The sequence below is a fragment of the Nerophis ophidion genome, linkage group LG05 (assembly GCF_033978795.1).
Source record: "Nerophis ophidion isolate RoL-2023_Sa linkage group LG05, RoL_Noph_v1.0, whole genome shotgun sequence".
Classification (NCBI taxonomy): domain Eukaryota; kingdom Metazoa; phylum Chordata; class Actinopteri; order Syngnathiformes; family Syngnathidae; genus Nerophis; species Nerophis ophidion.
Window position 1 is genome coordinate 24,695,297 of NC_084615.1, and position 14,118 is coordinate 24,709,414.

Genomic DNA, 14,118 nt, shown 5'->3' on the forward strand with positions numbered 1-14,118 from the left:
CGTTCAAAAGCATGCAGCCTTTTTTTGGGCTCTGGGAATCACTAATAAGCCAGAGTTTTTGGAACGCAGATTTCTGGCCGGTACATATGGTACAATACAATCGGCAAGATAGCATGGAGCCAGACCGTGTAGTATTTTATACGTAAGTAGAAAAACCTCAAAGTCGCATCTTACGTGCACTGGAAGCCAGTGCAGTATAGGCCTAATATGACTTTCTTGTTCTAGTCCAAGGGTCGGCAACCTTTACCACTCAAAGAGCCATTTTGACCAGTTTCACAAAATAAAGAAAACAAAGGGAGCCATAAAACTCTTAAAATGAAATAACACTGCGTACAAAGTTTTTTTTGCTTTGTGCTATGTATAAACCAGGGGTCTCAGACACGCGGCCCGCACCTTAATACGAACATGTAATGTTAGTGCGGCCCGCAAGTTTTTTTTATATGAATGCCGCTTGACAACATCACATTTGCCAACCCTCCCAATTTTCCCGGGAGACCCCCGAATTTCAGAAGTACTATACTCTCAAATGTCTGCTGATTTTAACCCCAAAAACAATAAGGGGGTACTATAATGGCAATGCGTTTAGCATCCTCTACAACCGTAACTAACAGCTAGCCAGCCCAGTCACAAGTTGTATGTGGTTTCTGCAGACACACGTAGGTGACTGCAAGGCATACTTGTTCAACAGCCATACAGGTCACACTGAGAGTGGCCGTATAAATAACTTTAACACTCTTACTAATATGCGCCACACTGTGAACCCACACCAAACAAGAATGACAAACACATTTCGGGAGAACATCCGCACTGTAACACAACATAAACACAACAGAACAAATACCCAGAATCCCATGCATCCCTAACTCTTCCGGGCTACATTATACACTACCACTAAACCCCTGCCTCGCCCCCCAACCCCGCCCACCTCAACCGACGCATGGGATTCTGGGTATTTTTTCTGTTGAGTTTATGTTGTGTTACAGTGCGGATGTTCTCCCGAAATGTGTTTGTCATTCTTGTTTGGTGTGGGTTCACAGTGTGGCGCATATTAGTAAGAGTCTTAAAGTTGTTTATATCACAACCCTCAGTGTAACCTGAATGGCTGTTGACCAAGTATACCTTGCAGTCATTTACGTGTGTTGACAACAACTGCACATTACGTGTGACAGGCATGCAGATATTATGGTTATCAAATCGGACAAGGCGACATCTTATAGTGGACGTTAAAGGCATTCCCATCACGGCACGCCCCTAATAAAAATCAGAGGATATTATTCTGGGAGCGGCACTGAAATCAGGGGACCTCCCGGAAAATCGGGGGGGCGGTCGGCGAGTATGCAGCCAGCCACATCAGAGAGATCCAAGAGCCGCATGCGGCTCCGGAGCCGCGGGTTGCCAAGCCCTGTTCTAATCTAACAGCCGCATTTTGTACCAACTGTAATCTTTTAATGCTAGACAAAGGGAGACCCAAAAATAATTCATTGCAGTAATCGAGACGAGACGTAACGAACGCATGAATAATGATCTCAGCGTCGCTGGTGGACAAAATGGGACGAATTTTAGCGATATTACGGAGATAAAAGAAGGCCGTTTTAGTAACACTCTTAATGTGTGACTCAAACTAGAGAGTTGGGTCGAAAATACGAGATTCTTTGCCTAGTCACTTTGTGTAATTGTTTGGTTGTCAAATGTCAAATCAAATAGGCGTCGGTGTCTAGCAGGAAAGAAAATCAGCATTTCCTATTTTCTTAGTGTTAAGTTGCAAAAAGTTGATGGACATCCATTGTTTGATTTGATTTAGACACACCTCCAGGTGACCACAATCCAGCGTTTTGGTCATCTTTATGGGCATGTAGAGTTAGGTGTCATCAGCATAACAGTCAAAGCTAGCACCGTATTTGCGTATGATGTCACCTAGCGGCAGCATGTAGATGCTGAAGAGTGCAGGGCCAAGAACCGAACCTTGGGGAACTCCACTCATTACCTTAACATAGTCGGAGGTCACATTGTTGTGGGAGACGCACTGCATCCTGTCAGTAAGATAAGAGTTAAACCAAGACAAGGCTAAGTCCGACATACCAATACGTGCTTTGATACGTTCCAATAAAATGTTATGATCGACGGTATTGAAAGCAGTGCAAAGATCAAGAAGCAGCAACATGGATGATGTATCAGCATCCATCGTTAGCAATAGATCATTAGTCACATTTGCGAGGGCTGTCTCTGTTGAGTGATTGGCCCTGACACCGGATTGAAAGGGTTCAAAGAGATTGTTAGACGCCAAGTGTTCATTAAACTGCTGTGCAACAATTTTTTATAGGATTTTCGACATAAAGGGAAGGTGGTTCGGTAGTTTACCATGAGGTCAGGATCGAGGTTAGGTTTTTTGAGCCGCTTTTTTAAATGATCGGGGAACAGTGCCAGAGGAAAGTGATATGATTATAATTTTTAGCAGCGAAGGTCCTAATATTACAAAGAGCTCCCTGATAAATTTCCCAGGAAGTGGGTCAAGTAAACATGTTTGTGACACGTATCTGTGCGTCTGGGTTCTTTCGGTGGCCTCGGGAAGGATGAGTCATCAGTGAGACTTTTATTTTTATTTTTGTTAGTTTTCTTCAGTTTGCTCGATTATCTGGCCTCGCCACTCTCTGCGGCCTTCTCTCCTCTGTCTGCTCTCCCTCTCATGGCCTCGGACGCTGCTGATTACGGGAGAGAGGTGATTAGATAACCCGCCTCAGCTGGGAAATTCACTCACCTGTCTGCTGCTTCAGAGCTGGGGCTCCTGCACACGCCCTTCCACAGGAGACGCGCGGACCACGCCCCCTCCACAATGTTAAAGTTAAAGTTAAAGTTAAAGTACAAATGATTGTCACACACATACTAGATGTGGCAAAATTATTCTCTGCATTTGACCATGTTGTTTGTTTTCTGTTATGGTGTTTTACCTGCAAGCTCAAGTATAGTAAAAGTATAATAAAACTGCTTTTGGGTAAACTTATTGTAAGCTCCGCCCACAGGCATCCCGCTCCTCCATGTCAAACCACTACCAATTATTTGAAACCGTAACTGAGAAATAGCAAAACCGTAAAAAAGGAAAATGGAAACCTTGAAAGTAAACACCTGTGAAAACACACAAAAACAACAGTGTACAAAAATACTAAGATTGACATTGAAAACATATCATGATACAACAAAATATCCATAAAAAATATGTTTTTTCAACATTTGTATTTATTTGTTGGCAAAACTTGTTTCAGTGCAACTTTTTCTACAATGTCAATGTTTTTTTTGGTACCAACACTAGCAGTGTTTTGGCTCCGTAAACGACCAAAGTGTAGCATCATTGCACAGAAGAGAACAAGACGGTGATGTCAAGAAGGTGATATGTGACATATATGTTGAAAAAAAAAAACAACAAAAAGTAAAAGACTAAGAAAAACACATGCCCAGAGTTAATATTTTATTTGTACCAATCTGATCACTAATAAAATCTCGTTTTGTTACAAGCTGAACTGAAGTATTGTCTTTGTCTTTTCGCATTTTCAACACCAACTTTTAAAAAATGAGCAAATGTGGTAACCTTATCTTAGGGGTGTCCAAACTTTTTCTACTGAGGGCCGTACAACATGTGGGGGCCATAGTGATATTTTGCATTTTTAAAACCAAACAATATATAGATATTTTTAACCTTTCGTGCTCCCCTCAACTTGGGTCCCGGTAACCTGGAACGGGTCTCAATAACTAACATGTTAAAAAAAAGTCATATGTTATTATATATTTTTTTCATTATTCAATTTTAAATGTCTGGACCAACTTCAGGTCCATCTGGTTTTTTTTTTTAAGTTTGTCAAAGAAAACCCTGGTTTTTATGACAAAAACACAAAATATGCTATATTTCTCACCCCAAATGTTATGGTGTTATATTTGATGTGAGGTAATTGGAGCCTTAAATTGGTAAAAAAAAATCCATAACAACAATTCATTACACTTTTTTGAGCAATGACAGTTTAAAAAAAAACAACTAAAATTATTGGTGATTTATAAGGGAAGGGCCCGAACCATAAAAGTGTTGCATAGTCATACTTTTTGACTTTCAACACTTAAGTCCTTAGATCCATACATCTATTAAAGGTTTTTATTATCTCTTATCTCTCTGTTTAATGCCGTTTTTGTCAAAGAAAACTTCCCAAACCACAAACATGCAATATTTCCCCCCAAAAACATTTCAAAATAGAATTTTTGATAAGACGTAATTTCTAACATTTGTTTTGCTTCATTATTCATGACAAGTTTAAAGAAAAAAACAGCCAGTTATTTTTTTTTCAAATTACATTTCCCTTGATTGCTCTTTTATCCCACTTTTTTATGTTTTAATTGTGGCCAAAGGGCCATGTGCAGGCCACAGTTTACTTTTGAACGGCCCGTGGCACATTTAAAAAATACTATGAAAAAATTGTATTTTAAAAATTTGCCTCTGGGCCGTTAAAAATTAGCTTTGGGCCGCAAATGGCCCCCTGGCCGCGATAAAAACCTAAAAAAGTGGGATAAAAGAATAAACAGGGTATTGTATTTATTTATTTTAAAAATATTAAGAAAAATGGTATTTTAAAAGTTACTTATAATATTTTCAAAATGTGCCACGGGCCGCTAAAAAATTAGCTGCGGGCTGCAAATGGCCCCCAGGCCAAGATAAAAACATAAAAAAGTCGTATAAAAGAGCAAACAGGTTTATTTTATTTATTTATTTTAAAAATTTTATAAAAAATGGTATTTTAAAATTGTTTAATGTACTTTTAAAATGTTCCACGGGCCGCTAAAAAAATTAACTGTGAGCTGCAAACGGGCCCCTGGCCACGATAAAAACATAAAAAAGTGGGCTAAAAGAACAAACAGGTTTATTTTATTTATTTATTTTAAAAATAATATAAAAAAAATGATATTTGAAAATTATTTATAGTACCGTATTTTCCGCACTATAAGGCGCGCCGGAATTTAAGCCACACCTTCAATGAAGGGCCTATTTTAATATTTTGTTCATATATAAGGCGCACAGCATTATAAGGCACATGGAATAGATGCTACAGTAGAGGCTGGGGTTACGTTATGCATCCTTTAGATGGAGCTGCGCTAAAGGGAATGTCAACAAAACAGTCAGGTCAGTCAAACTTTATTAATAGATTACAAACCAGCGTTCTGACAACTCCGTTCACTCCCAAAATGAATAAACAGCTGTTTTATTATTTCCCCCAATTCAATAAACACGTAAAAAACAGTCTGATACTGTTACGGTAAATCAAACGTTAGTGCAATCACAATATAGTAACACTCGAAACAGTGCAAAGAAATAATATATCAATAACTTAACGTTGCTCAAACGATAATGTCACACAACACAACACACAAAATAAACATGTAAATCTCACTTTATTAAGTTATTCCTCATCCACGAATCCCTCAAATTCTTCTTCTTCAGTGTTCGAATCAAACAGTTGGGCAAATAGGGCATCCAACAATGTCGAAGTCGTCATTAAACGAGTCAGTGTCGCTGCTGTTAATGTTAAATTATCTCGCTGCTGTTCTATTTCCCGTCTTCTACTGTGTGACTGATCGGCTTGAGTTTAAACTCTGCACGCCTCCCGCAGTCATATATCCAAGCATGCACCGTGCGCTTCTTCTTCTACGGGGGAAAATAAGGTAGGCGGCTGATTACCGTAGTTGTGAGACCTCCTGTGGCATGTTTAATTCGGACACTGAAGAAGAAGAATTCGAGGGATTCGTGGATGAAGAATAACTTAATAAAGTTAGCTTTACATGTTTATTTTGTGTGTTGTGTTGTATGACATTAACGTTTGAGGAACGTTGAATTATTGATATATTGTTATTGCTTTGCACTATTTTGAGACATCGTTAATGGAGTCAGTGTCGCTGCTGTTGTCTAGCAGTTCAGTGACAATTCCGGCTTTCCTGAAATCATGTCTCTCAATAGGAGCCATTTTGGGGTCTTTACGTAAACAGAAATGGAAATGAAACGGCACGGCCTGGCGCAGTGAAATATGCCAGCGTTTCTTTTCCTACAGGTGAAAATGAAATCGGCGGCTGCTTACCGTAGTTGTGAGACCTGTTGTGGCTCAATATTGGTCCATATATAAGGCACACCGGATTATAAGGCGCACTGTCGGCTTTTGAGAACATTTTACGTTTTTAGGTGCGCCTTATAGTGCGGAAAATACGGTATTTTAAAATGTGCCACGGGCCACTAAAAAATTAGCTGCGGGCCTCAAATGGCCCCCTGGCCGCGATATAAACATAAAAAAAGTGGGCTAAAAGAGCAAACAGGTTTATTGTATTTGTTTATTTAAAAAATACTGTAAAAAATGGTATTTTAAAATTGTTTATAACATTTTTTAAATGTGCCAAAGGCCATTAAAAAAAAAGCCACGGGCCGCAAATGTCCCCCTAGCCGCAATAAAAACATAAAAACGTGGGCTAAAGGAGCAAACAGGTTTATTGTACTTATTTATTAAAAAAAATATATAAAAAATGGTATTTAAAATTTATTTATAGTACTTTTAAAATGTGCCACGGGTCATTAAAAAAATAACCGCCAGCCGTAAATGGCCCCCTGGTCAGCGTAAAAACATCATAAAGTAGGCAAAAAGAACAAACAGGTTTATTGTATTTATTTATTTATTTTAAAAATAATATAAAAAAATTGTATTTAAAAATGATTTATAGTACTTTTAAAATGTGCCACGGGCCATTAAAAAAATAGCCGCGGGCCGCAAATGGCCCCCTGGCCGCACTTTGGACACCCCTCCCTTATCAGATAAACAGTCTTTGAATCATTTGTTTTATTATTAGTATTATATTTATTATCTACTGGTTCAGAAGTAAAGCAGATCTTCTTTTCCTCTCTCCTATTTTAGATATCATCAGGTAGAACATTTCAACAATGTTCAGGATCACAGAGAGCACGCCCATCGCCAACATAAAAACGATAAATACACTTTTTTCTGTCGGACGACTGATGAAACAGTTTGTGGGTGTTTGGCAGCTGCCGCCTTGAAAGGTTATATTAACCGGCATGAGTATGAAGTCGTAGATGAAGTACTGACCCACGATGAAGGCGACCTCAAGCAGGACCTTGACCAGGAGTTGCATCAGGTAGCTGACCAACAGGGAGCCTTCGAGACGCACCTTCCCATGTTCGTCGGAGTATTTGGGGGATTTGATCAACCCATTTCGGTCACACTTCAGCTCCAAGCGTCTCCTGAGCTTGTTCTCTTGGCGAATAACCAGCAGGACGTGGCCCAAGTAGATCAAAGTAGGCGTCGAGACGATGAGAATCTGAAGGACCCAGAAGCGTGTGTGGGAGATGGGGAAGGACGCATCGTAACAAGCATTCTTGCAGCCCGGGCTATTAGTGTTGCAGTCCATGTTTGCTTGTTCATCTCCCCATATTTGATCCACGCCAGCTGCCAGGATGAAGATTCTGAAGATGAAAAGCACGCTCATCCAGACCTTGCCTAGGACAGTTGAGTGCAACTGGACCTTGTCCAACATCTCGGATAGCATGGACCACTCTCCCATGATGGTGGCCAGCTCTCGCAGTACTAGATAGAGGGTAAAAACACAATGAACTTCATGACAAGACAAACGTACGTACCTTCAGTGGCCCGCGTGCGTCCCACCTGGGCCCTCAGTGATGTTGTGCTTAGTCCGACTTCAATAAGTACCCTTCAAAATATCATCCTTTTTGTCAACTTGGCTGGAGAAATACGATACAGAAATTAGGATTGTGCGGTATACCGGTACTAGTATAGTATCGTGGTACTATCCATCCATCCATCCATCCATCCATCCATCCATCCATCCATCTTCATCCGCTTATCCGAGGTTGGGTTGCGGGAGCCCAAGCAGAGAAGCCCAGACTTCCCTCTCCCGAGGTGTTCCCAGGCCAGCCGGGAGACATAGTCTTCCCAACGTGTCCTGGGTCTTCCCCCTGGCCTCCTGCCGGTCAAACGTGCCCTAACACACCTCCCTAGGGAGGCGTTCGGGTGGCATCCTGAGCAGATGCCCAAACCACCTCATCTGGCTGCTCTCAATGTGTAGGAGCAGCGGCTTTTTTCTGAGTTCCTCCCGGGTGACAGAGCTTCTCACCCTATCTCTAAGGGAGAGCCCCGCCACCCGGCGGAAGAAACTAATTTCAGCCGCTTGTACCTGTGATCTTGTTTTTTCGGTCATAATCCAAAGCTCGTGACCATAGGTGAGGATGGGAAAGTAGATCGATCGGTAATTTGAGAGCTTTGCCTTCCGGCTCAGCTCCTTCTTCACCACAACAGATCGATACAGCGTCCGCATTACTGAAGACGCCGCTCCGATCCGCCTGTTGATCTCACGATCTACTCTTCCCTCACTCGTGAACAAGACTCCGAGGTACTTAAACTCCTCCACTTGGGGCAAAATCTCCTCCCCAACCTGGAGATGCGGCACTTTCCTGGGCGAGAACCATCAACTCGGACTTGGAGGTGCTTATTCTTGTCCCAGTCGATTCACAATCAGCTACGAACCGGTCCAATGAGAGCTGAAGATTGTGGCCAGTTGAAGCCATCAGGACCACATCATCTGCAAAAAGCAGAGACCTAATCCTGCAGCCACCTAATCGGATCCCCTCAACGCATTGACTGCGTCTACAAATCCTATCCATAAAATTTATGAACAGAGTCAGTGACAAAGGGCAGCCTTGGTGGAGTCCAACCCTCACTGGAAACGGGTCCGACTTACTGCCTGCAATGCAGACCAAGCTCTGACACTAATTATACAGGGAGCGGACCGCCCCAATCAGATAGTCCAATTCCCCATACTCTCTGAGCACTCCCCACAGGACTTCCCGGGGCACACCGTCGAATGCCTTCTCCAAGTCCACAAAGCACATGTACAAACCCTGTTTCCATATGAGTTGGGAAATTGTGTTGGATGTAAATATAAATGGAATACAATGATTTGGAAATAATTTTCAACCCATATTCACTTGAATATGCTACAAAGACAACATATTTGATGTTCAAACTGATAAACTTTTTTTTTTTGTGTAAATAGTCATTAACTTTAGAATTTGATGCCAGCAACACGTGACAAAGAATTTGGGAAAGGTGGCAATAAATACTGATAAAGTTGAGGAATGCTCATCAAACACTTATTTGGAACATCCCACAGGTGTGCAGGCTAATTGAGAAAAGGTGGGTGCCATGATTGGGTATAAAAACAGCTTCCCAAAAAATGCTGAGTCTTTCACAAGAAAAAATGGGGCGAGGTACACCCCTTTGTCCACAATTGCGTGAGCAAATAGTCAAACAGTTTAAGAGCAACGTTTTTCAAAGTGCAATTGCAAGAAATTTAGGGATTTCAACATCTACGGTCCAAAATATCATCAAAAGGTTCAGAGAATCTGGAGAAATCACTCCACGTAAGTGGCATGGCCGGAAACCAACATTGAATGACCATGACCTTTGATCCCTCAGACGGCACTGTATCAAAAACCGACATCAATCGCTAAAGGATATCACCACATGGGCTCAGGAACACTTCAGAAAACCACTGTCACTAAATACAGTTTGTCGCTACATCTGTAAGTGCAAGTTAAAACTGTACTATGCAAAGCAAAAGCAATCCAGAAACGCCGCCGGCTTCTCCGGGCCCGAGATCATCTAAGATGGACTGATGCAAAGTGGAAAAGTGTTCTGTGGTCTGACGAGTCCACATTTCAAATTGTTTTTGGAAATATTCGACCATCAGGACCAAAGAGGAAGCCAACCATCCAGACTGATATCGGCGCAAAGTTCAATAGCCAGCGTCTGTGATGGTATAGGGGTGCATTAGTGCCCAAGGCATGGGTAACTTACACATCTGTGAAGGCACCATTAATGCTGAAAGGTACATACAGCTTTTGGAACAACATATGCTGCCATCTAAGCGCTGTCTTTTTCATGGACGCCCCTGCTTATTTCAGTAAGACAATGCCAAGCCACATTCAGCACGTGTTGCAACAGTGTGGCTTCGTAAAAAAAAAAAGAGTGCAGATACTTTCCTGGCTCGACTGCAGTCCAGACCTGTCTGGACTGCTTCAAAGTTTCAACAATTAGTTTCCTCAGTTCCCAAACGTTTATTGAGTGTTGTTAAAAGAAAAGGTGACGTAAGACAGCGGTGAAAATGCCCTTTCCAAAATACTTTGGCACATGTTGCTGGCATCAAATTCTAAAGTTTATGATTATTTGCAAAAAAAAGTTTATCAGTTTGAACATCAAATATGTTGTCTTTGTAGCATATTCAACTAAATATGGGTTGAAAATAATTTGCAAATCATTGTATTCTGTTTTTTTTTTTTTACATCTAACACAATTTTCCAACTCATATGTAACAGGATTTGTGTGTATATATATATATATAAATACATATATATATATACAAATCATAGAGCAACACTGCCCCCTTGTGTCTGTGCTGTCAACTCCTTCCAGCATACAGATACATAACAATTATTAATACAATCAAATACATTTATTGTGTATGTTTAGCCAGTGTGCTTAGCTGTTGTGAAGCTGCTTTTTATGTTTTTTATTTATTTTGCTTTTATTTAACTAGGTAAAATCCCATTTGGGATAAAGATCTCTTTTCCAAGGGGAGACCTGGGCAAGAGGGCAGCAGCAAGGTTACATCACAGACAGTAAACAAGACATAAAACTTTAAATTCACAACATTAAAATGTGCATACAGGCAAGATAGGCTGCAATCCGTTCACAGAAGCTTTAAACTAATTGAATGTAACAAGGGTATGAAGTTGAAGATCTGATTGTAAGTTATTCCAAACTTCCTGCTAGTATGTTTAGCTTTTGAAAAATGACTTCACTAAAATACAAGAATTGACTAACTTTGTGTGCTTATCGGAGGATGTTTAGCTTTACACAAGTAAAAGGGCAGAAGGACTGCTTGTCTTACTGAATATCAAATATTTCAGATGCAAGCCGATTTCAAACGATACTTGTTTTTTAATTTTGCTCGATATCAATATTGGATAGGGACACCCTTACTTAAATGCTTTCTTCGCTCTCAAACCCTAATAATTTTAACATCAACAAAGTTAAATTAGTATTTGCATTTCAGTGCACTGGTGCTTTAAAATCCATGATGCCCTGAGACTTCAGTAAATAACTGTAATTTAAAATAAATGAATTAATACAAAAATGTTAACAAAAATAAGTTAAATAAATCAAGTTATTGAAGGTAATGCCTAAATACAAAAATAATAAAAGCAAAAGGCCTTAGATCAGGTAGCACCGACCTGTTAAAAAGGATAAATTAAACAAAAATGGTCAAACGGTGAAAAGTTGTAAACAAAACTAAAGTAACTAAAGTAGTATTCTCTTTTAATTTGATGTCGTTACTCTGCTGGCTTTCTACGTGAACAAGACTGTAAACAAAACAAAACTAACAGTGAACCAATAAATTCAGTATTTGTCAAAAACTATTACACATTCCTGAACCGGTTAATCACTAATAAAAAAGTGTTTGCAAATACATTTACAAACTATAACATTTGCTATATAACATTTGTTTCCATTCTTAGCCACTTTACCTTTGCCTGAGCACTGTGTCCCTCACCAGTTTCCAATCAAGAGACACACCTATCCCTAGTTGCTTATCAGGTGTTTTTTTAAGCCTTTGTTGGTCCTCGTAGTGTGAAGTGAAGTGAATTACATTTATCTATTTTTTTTTCTTTTTTTTGTATTCTAGCGAATTTACAACCCCCTGGCGCTGTTTTATTTTTTACTGTTTTTGTACTGTTTTATACTGTTTTTATACTTGTTTTTATTTTATTAAATTAAACAAAAATGGTCAAACAGTGTAAAGTTGTAAACAAAACTAAAGTAACTAAAGTAGTACCCTCTTTTAATTTGATATCGTTACTCTGCTGGCTTTCTACGTGAACAAGACTGTAAACAAAACAAGACTAACAGTGAACCAAGAAATTCAGTATTTGCCTAAAATTGTTACACATACATGAACCGGTTAATCACTAATAAAAAAGTGTTTGCAAATATATTTACAAACTATAACATTTGCTACATCTGTACAACATAACAACAGTAAACATGCCAAATCAAGATTCTGTACCCGGATGCTCATTTACGATCGGCACTGTCAGAGTGGTATTCATAGAACAATATGTATTATTGTCATTTCAGTGGAATATTTTGCCCATCTTATGTTGCTATATAATGTATTAGCACTATTAGAAAAATAACAGTCACAGTATGTAGTAGAGTTCTACACCGAAATAATAAGCAGCATACGTTTTAAATGAATGAAATAACTTAAAAAATGGAGTTTGCAATACATGACCAACTATTCGTTTCTTCTTTCTTTGTACATTTTCATGCCAGCAAGCTCACAATATAACAGCACTGAATGTAAACACTGTCATTTCTCTCTGGTTGGGACATTTTGTTGAATTCAGAGTGCATTTTTGTTTTTGTTTTTGACAGTAAAAAAAAAGGACAGAATTCCTACCTAAGCAATGGTTCCTCCTTTCTTCTTCTTGCACTCTGTCTAAAATTGCCTCACTTCTCTTTTATAACTCGACATCACTTTGCAGAATCATCACATTTGTTGTACACGGCCCACTCACACTCTCTCACATGTGATTGTCACTCCTGAGTGATATCGGAATGGCTGGAGCGGATGACGAAAAAACAACTTGCAATTTCAGTCCATCCAAACTCTACATTAAAACACTCCTCTAACAACAAAAAAGCTGTGAAAATGATGATGCCGTGTTCCAAATTTACGTTATTTACTGACATTGAGTGAGCCTATGGCTTTGCAGTTTGATATATATATATATATATATATATATATATATATTGCATTCTATTTCAGTTGAATTTACAACCCCCTGGCGTTGTTTTATTTTGTACTGTTTTGTACTGTTTTTGTACTTATTTTTGGAAAAAAACTAACAAAAAAAAAATTCAGTCCTTCCATCCATCCATCCATTTTCTACCGCTTGTCCCTTTCAGTATGCGTGAGCAACATTTACTCCATTGGAATTACAGTAGAAGTGTCACGACAGCTTACACTTGTGTTTTATTTTCCTGTGTTGTGGTATCGACAGTAGTTCCTGTCTGGCGCTCTTATTTTTTCATACCACTTCCTGTTTTTCTCCATTCTTAGCTACTTTACCTTTGCCTGAGCACTGTTTCCCTCACCAGTTTCCAATCAGGAGACAAACCTATCCTTAGTTGCTTATCAGGTGTTTTTTTTTTTGTTAGACATCTTTGTTGGTACTTGTAGTGTGAAGTGAAGTGAATTATATTTATATAGCGCTTTTCTCTAGAGACTCATAGGGCTTTACATAGTGAAACCCAATATCTAAGTTTCATTTAAGCCAGTGTGGGTGGCACTGAGAGTGTAAAGTGTCTTGCCCAAGGACACAACGGCAGTGGCTAGGATGGCGGAAGCAGGGATCAAACCTGGAACCCTTAAGTTGCTGTCACAGCCACTCTACCGACCGAGCTATACCGTTCTTGTTCCTTACACTGCTCTGTTTGGATTTGTATTCGCTAATTTCTTTCGACCTTTGTTTCTTCCACGCTGTTGCTACCTTATTTTTCGTCATTCAATAATTATCCCGCCTGCACATCGCTTCTCGTCTCTGTATCCTGGGGGTCTCACCAACAACCTCGAGCTCACCCCTGAATAACGAGCATCATTTTTTTTTTTTTTTTTTACAAGCGAGAACCAAAATTCTTACTCTTTTCCTTTCTTGGTCTCCTTACGCAAAATATTTTTGTTGAGAAAATGTTGACGGCGCTTGTACAAAATCTTCAAAGTTCCCAAAAATGCACCAGGAGTGAGACCTACCATAATTGGAGACAAGTTTACTTACTGCATGTCGACCCGTTCCGTTCACATCAGAAGTACAAATGACTAAATAAAAAGATTAGATTTAACAAAAAAATCGCAATTAGTTAAAGTTAAAAAAGTTAAAATTAAAGTACCAATGATTGTCACACACACTAGGTGTGGTGAAATGTGTCCTTTGCATTTGACCCATCCCCT

The 14,118-nt window shown here is 39.5% G+C and overlaps 1 protein-coding gene across 3 annotated transcripts; it reads right to left on the reverse strand.

Moving 5' to 3' along the window:
- Window positions 1–3,211: 3,211 nt before the first annotated feature.
- LOC133552842 (gap junction Cx32.2 protein-like) lies at window positions 3,212–12,640 on the reverse strand. 3 transcript variants are annotated; one of them, XM_061900363.1, is made up of 2 exons: window positions 12,568–12,640; window positions 3,212–7,613 (listed from the first exon to the last, which is right to left on the reverse strand). In XM_061900363.1, the coding sequence occupies exon 2, from the start codon at window positions 7,588–7,590 to the stop codon at window positions 6,877–6,879; it is 714 nt and encodes a 237-aa protein (XP_061756347.1). In that variant the 5' UTR covers window positions 7,591–7,613; window positions 12,568–12,640; the 3' UTR covers window positions 3,212–6,876. The 3 variants fall into 3 exon arrangements, with proteins under 3 accessions (XP_061756347.1, XP_061756348.1, XP_061756350.1); XM_061900364.1 differs by lacking the exon at window positions 12,568–12,640 and adding an exon at window positions 11,633–11,789; XM_061900366.1 differs by lacking the exon at window positions 12,568–12,640 and adding an exon at window positions 7,692–8,654.
- Between the last annotated feature and the right edge of the window lie 1,478 nt (window positions 12,641–14,118).